A 20,957-nucleotide genomic window follows, 5' to 3' on the forward strand; every position below is an offset into this window, starting at 1 on the left:
CTATAAGGGTGCATAATTCCTACTTGGCAGAGTGAAAACAAGATCTGAGTTTTATTATAATACTCTGGCACTTGTCTATAAAAGGGGATAATGGCCCATTCAGGTTATTAACTAAACTGGATGGAGAAAAGAAGTGGTGAATGGACAAGTGGCTGGAGCTGTATCCTATGTGTATATATTCAGTTATGTCTGGTGTGTCTAAATTATATTAAATTGAAGCACAGGATGTAGTCTGATTGTTTTTAGAAAGATTGGACCACTTTCAGGGCCCCTCCACCCACCTGAGTCCCTGCTAAAACAAAGGTTTAGAATTTGATTGCATGCTGCCTATTCATCAATAGGATGTACCATCTACCTCATCTATTTATTTATTTTTTTCTGTGCTATCAGCACAGTTGCACTTTTCCTGTTCTGGAAAAACTCTTAATTCCCATGACACAGCTGCTAATCGTTATTTTTCTATAGAGAAAGTGCCAGGCAGATCTGTTGCAGAGCTGAGCAGCTGCATTTTCTCTCTCTCTCTTAATAAAGCATACTAGGCCAGTAATTTAGGTATGAACAAACAAAATGAAGTAAACCTTTTAAAGGCTATGAACAGCAGAACTAAACATCTCCTCACGTATAGGTTGAATTCTGAGAGGAAAAACATCACTTCTAATCAGGTGTAAGGAAACTTTTTATCATCGAACATTATATTCCTTAAAACCTTACTTAATCTGCTCATTTCCAAATGCACTGGAGGTATCATAAGTGGAAATCTGTGAACTTTATTCCAACACGTCAAGAAGGTACTAGTTAAATATTATATTGGTTTGAGACAGTGAAATTTGAATTCAGGGATCAAAAAATGGTGTCCATGATCAGAGCTGCCATGATTTTTTTTAACACATCCATGCACCTGCCCCATCCAAACGTATCTGGTTGGGTACCCACTGCCAATGTTGAATGAAGTTGAATGAATTGGTAGGTAGGACCAAGGACCAAGAAATGTGAAGCTTTTCATTTGGGTAGGGGGTGGGGTGGGGGGCTGATTCCCACTTCCCTTTCTGCTGTGAAGTTGATAATCAGGAAAGTGACACAAAAAAGTGTGATCTACTTTTTGGATTGGTATGTGGTAATGACCTTGAGAGTCCTGGTGAAGAGATGCTGCCTAGAGAATTGACTGATAAGAGGGAGCATAGCCCACAGATACACAATGGGTGAGTCAAGAGGTTCCTGAAGGGATCTTCCCTATCCTATTGGGCTGTAAAGATAAGGGGAGGGAAGAGACTTGCAAGATTCTATTAATGTAGCTTTATAATAAAGCAGAATTAGTTTATCTGGCCATGTTTCCTATCTGCTGTGCATAGTCAGGATGACACTTTCAAATGATGTTGAACTAAGCTGAGAACTACTTTAGCCTAATGTGAACTCTCAAGTTCACAGCACAGCTTTAGGAGAAAATAATGCCTTTCATTAAGGGATGAAAAAGATGAAATCTTGCCTTTCATTAAGAGACGGTGAATATTTTATTTTATATTGTCAAGGAACCCAGATGGGCTGTATAACATATAATTTAAAGAAATCATGAATATTCCTGTTTCTGTGTAAAATGACTATAGATTCCCTGGTGCAAGAGTGCATCACTATGGAATAAGAACAACTCATTAACAAGATATTCAGGAAGGCTAGATGAAACCATTTAATTTCACTGAAACTACACGTTATACAATGGTAAGCATTTATTTAGTCTAAAATGTGATCTACTTTCTTAATTTTTTAAATGAATACTTATAGTTTAGTTGCTCTCCAGTAAAAGGGAAAAAGGGAAAAGGTGAACAGAAATGGCAAGTCCTCGGCCACTCAAGGAAATGATGTGGAGAAATGGTCTCATCTGGTATAAACTTCAAGTTTTGTTACATTTTCTCATAAACTCTTGTACACAGGGCACCTTTCATGATGCATTCCTAAAAAGGGAAACATAATTTGAGATATAAGACAAGTCATAATCACACAATTAGCCTCAACACTATTATACAATATATTTATACAAATATAAGATGAGAATTCATAATTATTTTTTAAAAAATTAATAATCAATAATAAAAACTTGTGTTAAATTTGCAGCTACCAAGTTTATATCGGTTTCTTTTGATTTTGGTTTCTTTTCCAGCCTTCTTGTACACTGTCTCTTATGATACTGCTGCCTATCAAAAGTCAATGAACAAAATCCAAGATGCTTTTGTTTAATTTTAAGGAACACAAGATTTAATAAAGAACAAGTAAGTCAGCATGTGCCTGGAATTTTCTCTGAATGCTAATGATCAAGACATTAAAATGATTCTCCCAGTCACTTTAAATTTGCACATGTATGTATAATTTTAATCTAGAACAAGTGAAGCAGCCTTAAATTTAACTTTAGAAAAGGGTGGAACACAGCCAGATGAACCAATCACATTTTCATCTAGTCTACACTAGGAACTAGGGATGCAGTGGTTCAGTGGCTAAGACACTGAGCTTGTTGATCAGAAAGGTCGGCAGTTTGACGGTTCGAATCCCTAGCACCGAGTGAATGGAGTGAGCCCCCATTACTTGTCCCAGCTTCTGCCAATCTAGCAGTTTGAAAGCATGTAAAATGCAAGTAGAAAAATAGGAACCATTTTTGGTGGGTTGGTAACAGTGTTCCGTGTGCTTTCGACGTTTATTTATGCCGGCCACATGACCAGGGAGATGACAGCATTGGCTCTTCAGCTTTGAAACAGAGATGAACCTTTGAAACTGAGATGAAACCTCCCTAGAGTCAGGAACAACTAGCACATATGTGCGAGGGGAACCTTTACCTTTACCTAGGAAAGCCAAAAAAAGGATAGGAACACAATATTCCCCTGGACTACATTTATTAGGAAATAATGGAACTTACTGTTTTTGTAAGTATTATATAGCTATCATGAGTAATGACTACAAATAATATTTCTTTCATTTGCTTTTACAACCATTCAAATTATTGACCATTGCTAAACCATAGCAAATTCTACCTGTCAGCTTCATTTAATCAGATTTAACCCTCTTACCATTCAGCTTCACTGTATTTATATCTGACATTTTGAGAAAAATTTCTTCCTAACCACCCAACATGCATAATTTTATTATATAAATTTCTTCTTCATTTGCTATTTCTGCCTAATGTAAAAAGCTGAAAATACCATTACTCATTTGGGCCCTTTGAAAGTAGTCTTGATTTTAATCAAATTGGCTCACACGTATGTTTTCACCGATGAACACCATCACAAAATCAAAATCTGCTTTAAACTGTACAACTATGGAAGGACATATTCAAATCCATCCATTCATGAACTGTTCTCTGAGCAGATAAAGATGCACTTCCTGCTAATCCACATATTTTTATTTTTTAATGTTTAATGTGCAATTTCAGCAGGGTACCCTTTTCATCTATACAGCTCTCATCAAAATATATACCTTGCCATTCAAAAGTTCCTAAGATTGCGGGAGTTGACCTGAAGTTCTCCAGCTGGACAGATGTGGGGGATGTGAGCTCTGAAGAGTCTCACATGAACCCTGTCTTACAAACTGTCTCCGAGATCCGTTTTTGGATCAGAATCCCCCTGTGGGGGTGGGGGTGTGAAGAAGGGGCAGCTTCTCATCAGATCCAGAGGGAGTGAACAGGTCCCTTGTAGGTCAGGGATTTGCCCTCTGAATCGGAGCTCGGATAGCAGCATGGCAACAAGGCTGCACAAGAGCTGGCTCCAGGCCAAAGCAGCTGAACAGGAGTGAGCAGAGGCAAAATGAAAGCCTGGTAAGATCTATTAACCAACAGTTATAAATCAGAATTTGGAAAAAGCAAAGAACCTTGAGAGCATAAATATTATTAATGGACAGATCGGGATTTTTGAGAAAAGAAAGAAGAGGATAAATGTAGTGTTGAATCAATCGCCCCAAAGAGAGCCATTTGCCTGAAATAATTTGGATAGAAAGGAGAAAAAAGAGAAGTGACAAAGCCACTTGAACACAACCCATTTAAACACAAACTCTAAATTTGGTCTTGGACTTGAAAAGTTTGTGTTTTTAAAGGTGTCTAGGAGCATGAAGATTTGCTTCGTCCAAGTGTCTTTTAGCTAACATATCTTAAGCAACTCCAATTAATGAGAATTGAAATGCAACAAGGGAGAAAGATCAAGAAAAAAGCACCATCTCCTTATGGACAACTGATAACCTAATCTTGTCTGTATGGGAAATTTTAATTAACCAACTGCCATAAATCAGACCTTGGAAAAGCAGGAGGGAAGAGAAACATACCCGAATTTGGCAGTATGCAAGTTTGTTTCAATTAATATATCTTGAGCAATTATAACCAACGAGAAACGGAAAGTACCAAGGAAAAAATAATAACAAAATCAAGAACTGGGTAAATATGAAGTCTTTTTTTCTTTTTTGTCTGCAAAAGATGGTTCCAGCTTCTCTTCCATTTTCACAGTAGTTGAATTAACTAAATTTAAGGTGGACCAGAATTTTGGAATAAGATTTGTATAACTAACTGCAATTTTAGAACTGGACATTAAGGAAGAACAAAAGACCAAGATGGATCCCATCGGTCTTTCCCACAGCAACTGAAGTAGATACATTTAAGGTGGACCAGAACTCTGAAATAAGAATTGTATAACTAACCGTAACTTTGGGACTGGATATTATGGAAAGGTGGGAATTTGAAGAACTACATGATATTATTTTAAAAAATCACTAAATCATTAAAATCAAACCTAAATAGAATTCAGAATTCAGAGAATCAGGTATTTAAGGAAGAAGGGAAGGAAGTAGGGGGACAGACAATGAAGGGGTAGAAACGGTGGGAAATAAAAAGCAGAAAAAAAACTCTATAGGGCTTGGCAGTGGTATAGGGAAAATTGTAAAGGGGGATCTGTCCCAATAAAAAGCAGACAAAAGATGTTTTGGAGGTTGACAGTGGCATAAGGAAAATTGAAATAGGAGGGAATTGTAACCAGGTCTACATCTCGGCCAAAATTAGGCAGTTTTTTTTAAGTATAATGACTATATATGTATACCTTGTTGTTTTCTCTTTTTTAAAAAAAGGAGGAGGAATATATATGTTAAAATCAAATATGTATACTGAAAATGAATTATAAATACCATCAACATAAAATGGAGCTCGCTCAGAAGCTGAAATACACCAAGTAAATGAGATGAAGAGTGTGAAGTAGAGGAGAAAAGTAAGGGAAGAAGAGAGGGATAGGAGAAAGGGCAGGGTGGGAAGAGGAGGAGAGAAAAGAGGAGTGGAAAGGGGAGAGAGGAGAAGGAAAGAGGAAGGGGAAGTAGAGAAGAGGTGACAGAGGGAAGAAAGGAGGTACTGAGGGGGAGGAGAGAGGGAGAAGAAAGTGACAAAGATGGTGTATGGAGAGCAGAAGAGCCAATAATTGTTTTGGGAAGTTGATGGTAAGATGAATTGATGTAAACATTTAATAATACAATACAATGTTGGCTATGTAATAGTATACATGTGGTTATATGTTATGAAAATATATCCTAAGATTGCAATAAACAAATTAAACAAATGCACACCCTGTAGTTTTCTTGATTAAGAACTACTTACCACCACCATTCTTCCATCAATTAATTTCCTCCTTATTGTTGAGTCCTTGCCATTCCATTTCTGCACTTGAACCAGCGCTCCTTTTTCTAAGGTTACCACAGTCTGTAGATCCAAACAGTAATTCTAAAAGTTACTATTTTGACATGGATTGGGTACAATAAAAATGTGAAGTACTATTAAACCATTCCCATACTTAAGTCTCTCTCTCTCTCTTATCTATTTATCTATCTATCTATCTATCTATCTATCTATCTATCTATCTATCTATCTATCTATCTACAGTATCAATCATTGATTTATCTATCATCTACATATCTAGCCATCCATCTACCATCATCATTATCATTATCTTCTAGCATTTAGAAATAATCAGCCGAGAGAGAGACACACACACATATATCCTGCTTGTTACACTGCATAGCAGTACTTAACTGACAATGGTGGCTGAAAAAACTAAGCAGAACTTGGATGATGGGCTATCAAGAAGCAGAAGGGCAAGAGACTCAACCAAGTAGTCAAAATGCACCCTGGAAGAAAGCCAGGACAAACTACTTTTGTACTATTGATATGAAAATAATATAGATGAGTCCATGAAGTCACCAGTCAAGCTGTTCCCTAGATCCATTTTGCTGTTTCTGAATCATGAGCATGTGTTGTTCCATCATAAGCAATCTTGAGCTTTGCTACTCTAAATTAAATAGCTACAGTTTTATTAGCAATAAGATGCCAATTATTTTTCTGCTTTGAATCACAAACAAATGACGCTCAATATATATGTTATAGTATATTTTCCTCTTGATGGTTCCTCTTCCTTTTTTTCTGCTTTAGCTTCCTCATGATTTATGCTCAGCTCAGTTTTCAAATGCCTGTTTTGGTTTGGGCCTTGTTTGCTTCATCGCCTTTGGATTATTATTTGTGTTTGTATAATCCTTGAGGCCCTTCTTGCCAAACCTGAGGTGGAAAATCCAGAGGTCCACTATTTGGTACGAAGTTAATTTTCTCTACCTCTATACTACCCTCTTGCAGTCATCTGGATATAGTAATTCTATTATATCAGTAGTAAATTGGAAGTTAAAAACATTTTCAATTACAAGACATTTTTCTTCCTTTTCCTTCAAAATACATCTTAAACATATCCAATATATGAGAAATTCCCACATCAGGACTGATCTCTGAGGAAATATGGTAGACAGTAATCAACTGTTATCTGAATGACTCACTTATTAATTTCTTCTGTGATTGGAAACTCTTAAACTGTTCCTAAGAGTATCAAAACACCTCCAATAAAATATTTTAAAAAACCCACAAAACTTGTTCACCTTGGTTTTTCTGCCATCTGCTGTGGTTTCTTGAAATTCTTGACCCAACTTAAATGTGATCTGTGTATTTTTAAAGGTACTTTCTGTTCTGATTGTGACCTCATCACCCTTCATGCTGATGATGGTTTTAGGTTTTGCCAAGTTACCAAGTTTCCTAGTTGCCAATCCCACTCCTATGGAACATGAAGAAAACAGTAGTCATTCATTATTCATTTGACAAAAAGTGTATGTGGGGGGTTGTATTATGCAATCATTTACACCAATTATCTCTGACATACTACGTACCTGCACTCATATTTAAACTCATAATTAAATAACAGCATTTATTTGTGTTCCTAGAAAGACAAATAATGCATTGCTGCGAACCACATCATCATAGCCCAATAGAATTTTCATATTCCACAGTGATGGCAGGGGACAATGGGAATCGTGCTCCAATATGTCTATAGAGTGCCTGGTTGAGAAAAGCTAAAAGAGTAGCATCAAATGAATAATAAAATTAAATAAATAAAAAATGGAAGCTAAAGTAGGAAGAACTGCTTTTCTGTGATATCTTCTCAATATGAAGAGTCGGTTTCCAGAAGAAATTTTAGTCCTGCGAGAAAGCACAACCAGGAGTACTAACTGTATCTTTTTTGCACATTAACAGAGTTTTGCAATACTGAAAGTATGCCTCTCCTTCTTTACTTTTACTCCTCAGAAAACTAGGGTCCCTTTTGAAACATTTCTCCCACTCTCCCTCCTTCTCTACGGGGCTGAAGCATCTTCCACATGCTGGTTGTGCAGTCGGCACCTATCTTGTAAAGTCACTTTGACATAACATTACATCAATATGCAAGATCTGATTTTAGTTATTGAGTCTTCTGCATTGGATGCTGGAAGGCGAAGGGGAAAAAAGTCTTTTGCCATGCCGGGAAACATCATGGCAAAAGAAGCAGCTGGTGAGGTTGCCGGGAGAGAGCCCAGGAGGAAAAGTGCGCACTCAGAGGAGAGGAGAGGAATCTAAGGTAAAAACAGCACGTGGCTCTCCCCGACGAGCTTCCTCGCCCCTCACTGCTTTTCTCCGGTTGCTGCATTTTGTTGGAAGTTGCCCCCCCCCCCGCCTGCTGGAGCGTGGATGCAAATTGGCAATAGCACTTTTTATTATCCGAGGTGGGCTAGAATCCAGTCATTTCTCCTGAGCTAAGGCTCCCTTTTAACCACCTGAGGTTCCTTTGGTAACAGACGGGGATGGCTGCCTCACCAGCCATAAACTTCACCGCACGTCACTGGTGTACCGTGTGTATGCACCAGGGAGAAACATATTGCATATTACTTCCAAGTGTGATAACCACATTCTTTCTTTGATGTTTGATATCTGGTGATGCATTTACAAAGATGAATGATTGCTCGGTATGACCGGTACGTCTTGATGATGTAGAAATAAAGCATGTATGGGCTACACAAATCCAGATGACTATCTGATGGCAGCAAAGAGATATAGGAAACTCTAATGCTCAACTGCCATTTATTAGCCATGTGGATATTTACAGTCCAGACTCCATATAATAACCTCATCACACATAATCTCTTTTATTTTTTCAAAGATGCATTTTCATAGGTTAAAAAAGTAGTCTGAAAGGACATCTTCTTAAGTATATTGATCTTACAACAAACCTAAGTTAAAATTCTCTAGTAAAACAAATGGTAATTCACACAATTCTTTCTTGTTTCATATTTTACTTAATGTTCAAAATCAATACCACACAGTTTTATTTAAAAATAATATATATGTATATGTATATATATTTTATATAATATTTAACATATAAACAGCAAACTTTCATATTTAACTAAGTTTCCTTAAAATATCGTTCTAGGGACAAAATAAGCAACTAAATTCCAGAGACTTCATTAGTTAAAAGCCTTCACTGATGGAGTAATTCTGCAAATAAATAGTTGTGCCTATAGCTTCTGTGCAACAAATAATTTTATTTACTAGGAAAAACTGGCTGTCAGGAAATTTAGGACTATTTATTTAAATTGATTAGCTACCCAGGTCCAATAGACTCAGATTAAGTTTTTCCTTTTTCCATCATGAATAATGACTTGGAAGTTATGACATCTAATATTATAATAAAAGCTAAATAATAAATTCTATCAAGGTTATTACCAAAGAAGAAATTTAAAAATCCTCAATGTTTTCTAATATTTATTTTGAAGAGAATTAAATTAAACGTTTCATGATCTAATTGCAAAACTGATGAGAAATCAACAACGGATAATCTGCAACATTCTTAAAATCAAATCGAGATAAATCTCACCCAATTCTTTCATGTAATCATCAAAATTTTCACTAGAGATGAGTTTCCAGCTTCCCACAAATTTGTTACACATAGTTTTGCTGGTCGTGTATCCTTGGGAGAAGGGCAAAGACAGGAGCAATTCTTAAGAAGAGACAGATGGATTATATAAATGGTAATATCCCAGCCACATCTTTTTAAGAGAGACCTAGGACATGCAGGGCTTAGCACCTCCCAATGCAGAAGGGCAATGTCAGAGGCCAAACAATGGGCCCTTGTGCCCTACCATTCATGCTAGTACCAAGACCAGCGGCATTTGCCTGCCACCAACTCCTCCGCAGTAATACAAAGAGGAAGGGTGATGGGCGTGAGCGTGCTACTATTGTGCTGGAGCACAGATGCAACATAGTGCTCTTGGGAAGGACAGCATTTGATTTTCAGGAAAGTCTTATGACACTGTCTTATGAGAATGAGGAATAAACTTAATGAAGCCATTAAGGAAATAAATACAGATGAAATAGTGTTTAGGATAGAAAATGTTGTGTACTATAGGCAAGAAACAGGTTCCAAAATTCCTTGCACTATGTCAACATACTAGGAGGTCTTAAAGTCAAGATATTTCAGAATGTTGAAAGTATAGTGTTATATTGTACATAATATTGACACATTCTCCTGGCACCACAATAATCTAAAAGGTTCATAACACAGATCACAGAATGGCCTTAGAGGTATTTCAGTCCAACCCTGTGTATAGATAGGAATGTAGGGACTACAAGAGATATGTTTCTAACTTCTGTTTCTATTTCAACCAAAGGAAATTCCATTACATTTATGACTGTCTTTGTTGCTACTTTTATCCCAATGTTTCGTAGATTTGTGCAAAACCTTGAAGGCACAATGTCTTGCTTCACTGAAGGAATATTTGAAGTATCCTTTACAAGCTTTATGTTTTGTGAAGTAACACGTCCCCCCCCCCCCTTTTGAAAGCAAAGTGAAGCAGTTATGTTATTTTGCTTTAGCTCACTTCTGAGTATTCCTTCTATGGTTCTAAGAAAAGGAAGAGGATTCTGCACAAAAGCTCCTTCCTCTTAGTCCAGGGCTGTCAAACTTGCGGCCCGCGGGCCAGAGGAGTCATGCGCTTGCCACTTCCACACCTGGTTTAGCAAAGAGGGAAAAAATCGTGATACATCATGTGACGCCGCTGTGATGCTGTGAGTTTGACACCTCTGCCTTAGTCAGTCTTTTGACTTCATCTCCGGGAGGAAGTTGGTTACAGTATTGTTATGTGGAGCACCAGGGATCAGCTTCTTCAGGATACCTTTTCAGTTATTTGAAAGTTTTATTAAGCATCACTAAGTATGTTAGAGTTAGAAATTCTTTATTTAATTTGTTTTTTCTCGATTATCCCAATCATCTATCTCTGCATGTATTCTTTTTTTTGTCCATCTTATTCATAAGATATAATGTCTAACACAAGACAGGACCTCAAACGCAGCCTGACTAATGCAGAATAACAGCTGTCTATTCCAGTGATTTGGATTTTGGATTAACATAGTTTAAGATGGGAGATATATGTGTATATAGTTTGGACTTGCATTCAGTTTACTAGTAAGATACCAAACTCCTTCTCTATGTACTGCTCCCAAGTCTTTTATCTTTTAAAATGACAAAAACGTGAAATTCATGTTTCAGAAGTAAGGTACGGAATTTACTTCTTATTAAATTTGAAGGCTTTACCTGCTAAAGAAGAAGATACGGCATTCACTTTCCCTGTTTTTCCTGCCCTGGATTGTGGTCCAAGTAGTGCCATATCAACATTAAGATATAACAGAAATATATTTCCTGATTTTCTGATTTCCTCCACTGATTTTCTATACACTATATGCTTCTCACCCTTATCAAGCTTTCTTGGAAATTCTGGGAGTTGAAATATACACCTCTTGAAGTTGTCAAGAATGAGAAACGTTGCTAAAGATTCTTCTCCATGGTAGCCTCCAGATATTCTTTATTATTTTATATCTCATTTTTATTATTTATATAAATTATTATAACTATATTGTTATACCAATAACTCAAGGCAGCGAACATATTCAACACACCTTCCTCCTATTTTCCCCACATCAACAATCCTGTGAGGTGAGCCGAGTGACTGGCCCAAAGTCACCCAGCTGGCTTTCATGGCTAAGATGCGACTTGAACTCAGTCTCTTGCTTTCTAGCCTATATATTAACTACTAGACCAAACTTGTGCACAAAGTGGTTGGAAATGAACCTAGTCTAAGAAATCTGTTTCCAAATTTCAACTCCTTCCTCCATGGTATTAAACTAATGTCCATTAATTCTTTTGTGATGGCATCATTGCCCTGTTGATTCTTGGTGCTTGTGAAAATCTGCTTTAAGTATTGTCAATATGCAAGTGTGGACCTACCACCTAGAAAGTATAGTATTGACAAGGATGCCAATGTGGGAACCAGATTCTGCAACAAACCCAGCTATCTAGTCTTTGCCCACATCTAAACCAACACATTCACAACAATCTTTGTCAAGAAGTACATGATTAGACAGACCTTTAAATGGAACAAACTTTGAGCAAAATAATTAAACCCGAAGTCAAGGTCATCTGGTTTTCTGTGTTTATATGATGCTCTAAATCAGGGGTGTCAAACTGGTGGTCCGCGGGGCAGATGTGTCACACACAGACCACGCTCACACCAGCTCTGCAAATGGGAAAAACATTGCGAAACATCACAATGGCAACATGACACAGCGAGCTTGACACCCGCGCTCTAAATGATAATCCTCCCACACTAATGCTGATATAGTACAAAGAACAAAAAAAATAAGGGTTGGTAGTTGGAAGGGAAGGCAGCAGGGTGCAAAAAGAAAGATAAATTCTTTAATAAATGCTGTGATCGCCTAAAAAATCTACCTCTTCTTATACAGAAATATGTATAACTGTTTTTCAGAGTTAATAAATCTTGAAAAGCATATTATATATAGATTTTTAGTTTTCATAGATTTTCGCAGGTGTAGGTATGCTGGTTTTGTTGTATTCGGGTCTTTTCCTGTGTTTGATGAAAGCTGGGCTAACTCCTAGTATTTGCACTTATTTGATACAGATAATGTTGGCTGGAGAAGCCGAGTCATTTTGTTGTAATGCTATAAATATGTGTTCATTTGAAGCATGACCTCTGCCCCAAGTAACAGATAAGATCATTGCATCACAGGTTGCTTTACAAAGTGTATTTCTTAATAACTTTATTTTATTTTATTTTATTTACAAAAATGGAATGTTATTCCCTCTTGGACCTCCATTAGGGAGCCTTCTTGCATTTCTCTTGGCTCCCGGTGTGTTCCCTTTCCCCTTCTCCCTTTCTATACTCAAAGTACTTGAAGGGAAAGCCAGTTCTTTTAAGTTAAACTTCAACTTCTTATTTTATTTTTGACTGTTTCTGGAATCCCTAAGCATTCTTCGATCAGGGAAAGAAGAGTGAGAAGCTACACAAGCTACACTTTAGGAATCAATCTAATGTCCTGGTAAATGAATATAGTCATGCTGGCCTTGTCTATTAGGGCAAATCACTTTATACCACGTCCACAGCATAACTTTCAAATATAATTTGGGGATTTCAGAAGTCCTGATTTAAACATTTTTTTAAGATAACCAATATGGGTAATTTTTGGAACTATGCTTCAAATAGCACAGCAAGCAACTTCCTATTTTTCCAAAGGACATTAGTTTTTTCTCAGAAAGAATCACAGAAGTTTATTCTAACAAATTATGGTTCCAAAAAGATGATTCCTGAAACCAGCCTCTGGGAGCCCTGGACTGTATAGTTATTCCAGTATTATTATTTTTTTGAAATTGATTTTTCTATAGGTAATAAAACAAATATAGCAATCGAGAAACCTTGAACTTTTCAATGTACACAGTATAAAAGAATAGGTGGGATTGGACAATTACACGTTAGCCTATTTCATTATTTATTAGTTGGGGTTTTTAAAAAATATTTCAATAAGTGAGGACAAATATGAGGCTTAGTTGATCCCTTAAACAGAACCTGAAAATCTAGTTTGGACTGATCCTTATTCACTTTCCACAATTGAGCCAGAACCTTTTCATTTCAAGGTAAACACTTTATTGAATAACCAAAATGTTTTGAATTAGGTACAAAAGTAATTGGAAATTGGCTTGTCAAGCTCAGCTTCTGAAGAACAGGCTCTGCTCCGTGAATCAAACTTCATATTTTGCTTTGAGATCATTCTAATCTGTACAAGATGGATTTTTCATGCTTTCTCATACACTCGAGTGGAGACAGTTTTGTTCATAACACACTCCTAGAAAAAAAAAGTACAGAAATATCACCATTATATCATATCCTCAATACAGTTATTTTCAGTAAGTGGATTAAGTGTTCCTTTACCCAAATGAAGTTTGAGACTATCAAGGAAGCCAACAAGACTTGCATTGATGCAACATGATAAGCCAATTTTGGCTTAGTGTATTGCATGACCCCAGGCAATGGTGCTTTATTAAAAAAAACATATCCAAGGGAATAAGACTCAAATTGCTTAAGTCTGCTTATATGTGCTTATATCCTTGACCACTGAAAAATGCATTAGGCAAATTCTCTCCAAAAACTATTTGAAAATTGCTTTTTTGGCGTGCTTGAAGAGAATTTGACTTACTTTTCTGTTTAACAATGGACTGAATATTATGTTGTTAAATAGTTTTAATTATGCTTGTATAAAAGACTGAGAAATAATCAGAATATTTAATCAAGAGTTTTTAAGGTACCTCTAAGTTTTCACAGTTCATAGGTTGTGCAAGTTGACATAATACATTACTGCCAACATGTTTAAACATTTTGGTTGAAAAGACATTTGCTTAAGGCCCTTCCCTTGATGTTGTCACATAAACGATCAGTTAATCCAATTGTCTTGTTTGCACATGTCCCTGCATGCCAACTTCATCCTGAAATCTGAATGACCTCATTTTCCTGATACTGCTCTTGCCACAGCTCATACAGGGCAGGTTGGCATTATTTTCTCCAGTTAGAAGAGTATTTCTGATTACTTTTCAGTGAGAAACTGTCTGCTAGAATGCTTTTTCTTTGCTATAATCAAGGCAGCATTTCAATTACTAGGATTTTCTTTTCATTTATCTTCTTGAAAGCATGTATGTGGTGCCTATGGAAAAGGTTTTAAATATCAAAAGAGTGGAGTTTCCCTGCATGTCCTAGAGATTACAGCAGGGCTACATGATTTCCAATGATTTTCAACTGCCCTCGATATCACTTTTCAATCTGATCCATTGCTCTCTCTTTTAAAATTATAGATTCTAAGTGTATAAACATGAGAATTACCAGTTGGCCACAGTTAGGGCCATTCATTTCCAATGAACTCATTGCTGGGGGCTGCCACTGAATCATAATATTTAAAACCTGCTTCATTTTGAAATTATCCTATACTAAAATGGATGTTTGTTTTGCAAATTTATTTTAATTTGAGCCGATTTGAATGCATTCTCAGATTGAGAACGAAGGATGGTTGTAGTAGAGTCTGAAATAGTGCTCTCAAAATGAGATTTATTTAAATACTTTAAAAAATAATATACTGTTCTACTTTCAAAATAGCTTAGTATTGTCCCTCTGTATTAACTTGTTTATTAACTTCAAGGAATTCTTGACTCGCCAACCAAAATAGGACACATCTTTCTTCTATAGAATAGAAGAAAAGAGAATATCTACTTGTTTTGCTCTTTCCCCTTTGAAAAATGTTCATTCATAAACTTGCAATTTCTATTGCTGCAAAACACCCCGAATGTTTATAACCAAAAATGAACTTACCACAACCAATTTACCATCCACTATTTTTCTTTTTATTGTTGTCTCTTTGCCATCCCATTTCTGCACCTGATTGAGTGAGCCATTGTCTAGTGTCACAACACTCTGCCAAGAAAAATTATCTGGTCAGTTTTACAACCTAGTGAAGAAAGGGCAGCAAATCTTGCATTTGAAATATGTGAATCAATAAAATAACACAGTTCTCAAACTATGCATAATGTGCATCTCAGTAAGACAATAATCGGTAGTCAATGGGGTTTTTTAAATAATGAAATTACTAGCATGGTGAAAATTCTGCTCCTTGTAAGAAAATAATAACAGACAGAAATAACATGTATGTATGTATGTATGTATGTATGTATGTATGTATGTATGTATGTATGTATGTATGTGTATATATAGCCTGGAACACCTAATATCTATTTGTATAAATAGGGAGTCATGTAGATCAGAGGTGGGTTGCCAATTTTTCTACTACCGGTTCGGCTGCATGCATGTGCAGAAGTATCTGGGCGGATGGTCGGAGTCTCCAGCTGCCGCTACTACCGGTTCATCCGATCCGGGCCGAACCAGGAGCAACCCACCTCTGATGTAGATGGCTTGAACAGAAGATTCAGAAGCTGCTACAGAACCATATTTTCTGCTCTAGGAAAGAGAAAGTATCAGGAAGAGGCTTTGGCTGGCTCCTGTGTTTTTATGGGTATCAGTGGGAAGCAAGATAAAAGACAAGCAGATTTTATTACGATAACCTATCTCAATTAGTTTCCTAATCTGGTCAGCCTTGGGAGGACTGATGTATATGAGAGAAGCCTTCTCAATCTGATCAGATGTATTTGAAGTATATATATTCCCCCTAAAATTCTTGAAATCTGGGGCCACCATGATCTCAGAGTCATCAATTTTATTTTTATTTCACCTTTCTTTTCTGTAAGAGCCAAGGTGGTGCAGTGGTTAGAGTGCAGTACTGCAGGCTACTTCAACTGACTGCTAGCTGCAGTTTGCCAGTTCAAATCTCACCAGGCTCAAGGTTGTCTCAGCCTTCCATCTTTCTGAGGTGGGTAAAACGAGGACCCAGATTGTTGGGGGCAATATGCTGACCCTGTAAACTGCTTAGAGAGGGCTGTAAAAGCACTATGAAGCGGTATATAAGTCTAAGTGCTATTGCTATAAATAATGTGAGGAGAAATACAGGTATAGTCTTCATACGGCCATAATTGAGTTCAAAATTTTTGTTGCTAAAGTAATACAGTTGTTAAGTGAGTTTTTCCCCATTTTGTGGTAAAGTTGTGAATTACTGCAACTGTTAAGTTAGTAACACAGTTGTTAACTGCACCTGGCTTCCCCATTGACTGTGCTTGTTAGAAGGTTGCAAAAGGTGGATCCCATGACCTTGGGGCACACAAAAATACATGCCAGTTGCCAAGTGTCCAATTTGGATCCCATGACTATATATGGAAATATAGTTGAAATATATATATATTCGTGGATTTTCACAGGTGTAGGTATGCTGGTTTTGTTGTATTCGGGTCTTTTCCCTGGTAGGATTGAGATTGTCTTGGCAACGTTTCGGCAAGATCTCACTTGCCATCTTCAGGCTTGGGTTTAAAATGCGATCGGAGCTGCCGATCTGTGTATATACATACACACACTGTGTATATGTATACACACACACACACACACACACACACGGATATAGGTAGTCCTCAACTTACAACCTCAATTGAGCCCAAAATTTCTTTTGCTAAGCAATACAGTTGTTAAGTCAGTTTTCCCGAGTCCTCTTCGGGAGAGGGGGCGGTCTATAAGTGTGAATAATAAAATAAATAAATAAAATTGCCCCGTTTTGTGGCACAGTTGTTAAGTGAATTACTACAACTGTTGTTAGTAACACAGTTGTTAAGTGCATCTGGCTTCCTCATTGATTTTGCTTGTCAGAAGATCGCAAAAAAAAATATCACATTACACCGGGACACTATAACTGTTGCAAGTTTGAGTCAGTTGCCAAGTGTTTGAATTTTGATCATGTGGCCATGGGGATGATGCTACAATGGTTATTTAAAAATGGTCATAAGTCACTTTTTTCAGTGCCATTGTAACTTTGACTGGTCACTAAATGAACTGTTGTAAGTCGAGGACTACCTATACCTTTGTTGGCATCCACCAAGTTTCATGCAGTGTCCAAATTTCACATCCATTAATTAAATCTGCAGGAAATGGGCATGCTACTTGGCTGGCTGGGGAATTCTCGGAGTGAAGTTTACACATCTTTAAGTCGCCAAGGTTGAGAAACATTACTTCAGTTTACTTTCATCAATGCTTTAGATCTCCAAGTGGACTGCATATTCTTCTTAATTAACAAGAACATGTGGCTTCAGCCCACTGTTTGACTTGGATGTCAACTGCCCTGAAATCAGCAAAACAAGAACATCTTGTAGATTAAGTTGGGAAACAAGAGCTTAAAGCCCTTGTTTCCCAATTTAAAGCTTGCTTGAATTCTTAGCCAACTCATTCAGCTGGTATTCATGTCCCACATGTTCCTTATTTTATAAATGTGGAAGTTCCCAAAGACCCATTTTCCAAGAGGGTCCACAACACATTTTCAGGCGTCCAAATGTACTCAACCAAGATGATTTAAGGGAAAGTAGAGAACTCACCTTTACTTTTCTGTCATCTGCTGTGGTCTCATCAAATTCTTCTTCTAATTTGAAGGAAATCTCCGTGTTTTTGAAACTGCTTTCAGTCTTGATGGTGATAACACTTCCATTGCAAGTGATAATTATATTGGGCTTGGCCACTCCAGCTATTTTCCTAGTGGCAAAGCCCACACCTACAAATCAAACCAAAATCATGAATTTCTTGACCTTGAAGACTGAATTGGAAAAAAAAACCCTACTTATAAAGACTTGATTCAAGCTGAGTTATATAGCCAGACCCCTGCAGAATGAGAGAATAAAGAGTTTGAATACAAGAGTTTCTTTCCAGTCATTTTTATCTTGATGGGGTTTGCCTTTGATTAGAGCTTCTCTGTATAAAAATTCATCTGGATGTTTTAGGGCATGGTGTGCAAACTAGATATTCGATCGGGGGACCAACTTGAATTGTGTAGTATACTAAATTAGGTGATTCTATTGTTTGCCATAAACTAGGCTGAAAATAATATAGCAACCATCCAATCCAATCTGTTCTTGTATACTATTTTGTATAAGAAATCCAAAGTAGTTTCCATCAATTAGCTTTAATATATGTTTTCATAAATATCCAGGCTGATTTCATTTGGTCTAGCTAGCAAATAGCATACAATGGCTTTTTCTTTAAGGCAATATCACTATTACAATCACTCAAATCCATCAACATTATAAATATTTAAATGAACCAAACTATAAACTGATGAGAGGAATACTAAAAACCCTCCTGACATCCAGGACAGTATTTACCCCAGGCTGTCACAGATTGTGAAAGATAATTTCCCCAAAACCACGGGAAAAGAAAATGTCAGAATCTGGTTGGTCCTATATAGCATCCTATTTTCTACACTGGGCAGTCATACATTAGTGAGAAATATTCAGATCAGAAGTCAGGCTGTTACCCATTTCTCCAAACTGGCATTCAGGGGAAGCTTTCTTTCGGATTCTTAAAGTAATATAGACGTGAATTATAAGATAGAGTGATGGCAACTACTGTGATCGAAAATTATACTGTTTCAGCATCAAGAAGTTTAACCAATGCAATTCATGCATAGCATGGTTGCAAGTTATGACTTGCAAGAACACATTAAAGGGCTTCCATGGTGATGGGACAATGTAGATGGGGTTTTCCAGTCTAAGGAGTTAGAATAGGTTTTTCTATCTTTGTCCAGAGCATAACCATTTGTTTTAAACAACCACTTTACTCAATGCTTATTTACCAAATATTACCTTCATTTTTACACCCATCTCCACTGAATTTTCAAAAGATTTGCGGCAAATATAACTTCTTGAAATATTATATAAACTAAGTTCCTTACCCTACATAATTTGATATAATCCAGAACTGCATTATTTCATCTGAAGAAACATTCTTTGTAAGAGCTGATCTCTACAAGAATGTAAGTAGAAGATTGCCCCCCAGGTTGCTTAGCAGCAGAGGCACCTGGGAAGCTACCTTACACCTAAGGAGAAAGTGACTTATTTTCACATAGCATTGAACTATGATTCATTTAAATCAAGACTGCTTACTGAAAAATGCAAAAATACAATCACTGGAGGGGTGTAAAGAAATGCAGATTACCTTTCTATTCTCATATTATCTATTCCAAGTGAACAGTAGTTCCAGAAGTCTTCCATATCACTTATAGCTAGAAGTGCTATTAGCCAGAAAATGAAGTGTAAAGCTTCTGCAAACAATCCAAGTGTTCCAGGATAAAACTATGGGCTTCCCATTCCACTTGAACTTGGTCCAAGAAAAGAGTGTCTAACAGATTTAGAGGTATCTTTATTCCTATGCCCTATCTATATCTATCTATCTATCTATCTATCTATCTATCTATCTATCTATCTATCTATCTATCTATCTATCTATCTATCATCAATCTATCATCAATCTATCAATCAATCTATCAATCTATCATCTATCTATCATCTATCTATCATCTATCTATCTATCTATCTATCTATCTATCTATCTATCTATCTATCTATCTATCTATCTATCTATCACCTATATCATTAATATTGGAAGTAGGCTACTTGCATACATTAGTTTCACCACAGTTAACTAAGGGACCAGCATTCTACTTTAAAAGTGTGATGGATAAACAATGCAAAGCTTCAGGCTAATTCTTTGAGGTATCATTAACACAAAGCAGGCATGTCTTGATAAGAACATTGCCGCTAGTTCAAAGCTCATAGCTAGCCATTACCAAGCATCGCAAACCTTGCTCACATTTGGCCAGAGGGGAAAAAAACCGTAAGCTTTCATGTAAGGGAGCATCCCATCACAGCTTTTTCTGTTTGGAGTATTTTATTAACATTTGTATCGATGTTCTCAATGTATGTTGAGAAAATATCAGACAATAAACATTTACGTAAACAAGTAGCAAGAGCCCTTCACACTCCTGTGGTACATTTACCTGGATACAAAAGCTACACAAAATCTAAACAGGATTGTATGTTTTTCTAATATTGAATAAAACAATTCCAGGGTAACATTCTACAGACTATTCATGTTATATTATTAACTGAGTTTGCACGTTCAAAAAATAGTTGGGAGATAAAATGCAAACTAAATGAATTTTACTTAGCATACAGTACAACATGGATTACTATGGAACTAGCATAATGCTAACGTAATGTAAGCAACAGGTTTTCCTCCACATTACTATTAATAATAAAGAAAATAGGAGTTATGTTGTCCCAGGTTAAGTTTATAACAAATTAAGTCCACTAGTTACATACCTAATAAAAAAAATCTACATAACCACATTCTCCAGCAAAAACAAAGTTTTTTTTACTAAATTCAACAAATGATTCTTACCCAGCTCCTTCATATACTCATCAAACTTTTCACTCGAGATTAATTTCCAAGTTCCCAAAAATGGTTCACACATTGTGAAGGACTAAGTCTTCTAACACACTCTAAGCACCTTCCTGCAAACCTCAATGTAGTCACCACTTCTGTGACTAACCTCACTCATGCCTTTAAAAAGAAGCTTTAACCATGTGATTTTCTGCTATTAGCCAATAGTCACACAGGCAATCAATTGCTTTTACTTTTTTTTCCTTAGTGGGTCATAGTGCTATTAGGCATTAGGACAAAGCATTACCAGCACCTAACTATTATGTTTTGTTCTAGCAGCAGTAGTAATTTCTGCTACTTTTTCTCTCTCCCCCCTCCCTCCCAGTTATACTGTATTTGGTATGACTAATCCACTG

General features: G+C 36.7%; 2 protein-coding genes across 2 annotated transcripts; both read right to left on the bottom strand.

Moving 5' to 3' along the window:
• Window positions 1–1,510: 1,510 nt before the first annotated feature.
• On the bottom strand, window positions 1,511–9,472 carry LOC309392286 (myelin P2 protein-like). The gene is made up of 4 exons (XM_081953351.1): window positions 9,225–9,472; window positions 6,922–7,094; window positions 5,603–5,704; window positions 1,511–1,946 (listed from the first exon to the last, which is right to left on the bottom strand). Exons 1-4 carry the CDS (start codon window positions 9,295–9,297, stop codon window positions 1,896–1,898), a joined length of 399 nt encoding a protein of 132 aa, XP_081809477.1. The 5' UTR covers window positions 9,298–9,472; the 3' UTR covers window positions 1,511–1,895.
• Window positions 9,473–13,318: 3,846 nt separating this feature from the next.
• On the bottom strand, window positions 13,319–20,721 carry LOC309391449 (fatty acid-binding protein, adipocyte-like). The gene is made up of 4 exons (XM_081951931.1): window positions 20,560–20,721; window positions 17,703–17,875; window positions 15,052–15,153; window positions 13,319–13,540 (listed from the first exon to the last, which is right to left on the bottom strand). The coding sequence occupies exons 1-4, from the start codon at window positions 20,630–20,632 to the stop codon at window positions 13,490–13,492; spliced, it is 399 nt and encodes a 132-aa protein (XP_081808057.1). The 5' UTR covers window positions 20,633–20,721; the 3' UTR covers window positions 13,319–13,489.
• Between the last annotated feature and the right edge of the window lie 236 nt (window positions 20,722–20,957).

This window comes from Natrix helvetica, assembly GCF_964273705.1.
Source record: "Natrix helvetica genome assembly, chromosome: 4".
Taxonomy (NCBI): domain Eukaryota; kingdom Metazoa; phylum Chordata; class Lepidosauria; order Squamata; family Natricidae; genus Natrix; species Natrix helvetica.

Bases quoted from the DNA above. Each gene is read 5' to 3' on its own strand.
- LOC309392286 (XM_081953351.1), bottom strand. From the start codon at position 9,297: ATGTGTAACAAATTTGTGGGAAGCTGGAAACTCATCTCTAGTGAAAAT. The intron at 7,095-9,224 runs GTGAGATTTATC...CATGTTCCATAG, and splicing joins TGATTACATGAAAGAATTGG to GAGTGGGATTGGCAACTAGG. The intron at 5,705-6,921 runs GTGAACAAGTTT...TTGGATCTACAG, and splicing joins CAGATGGCAGAAAAACCAAG to ACTGTGGTAACCTTAGAAAA.
- LOC309391449 (XM_081951931.1), bottom strand. From the start codon at position 20,632: ATGTGTGAACCATTTTTGGGAACTTGGAAATTAATCTCGAGTGAAAAG. The intron at 17,876-20,559 runs GTAAGAATCATT...TTTGATTTGTAG, and splicing joins TGAGTATATGAAGGAGCTGG to GTGTGGGCTTTGCCACTAGG. The intron at 15,154-17,702 runs GTGAGTTCTCTA...TTTTCTTGGCAG, and splicing joins CAGATGACAGAAAAGTAAAG to AGTGTTGTGACACTAGACAA.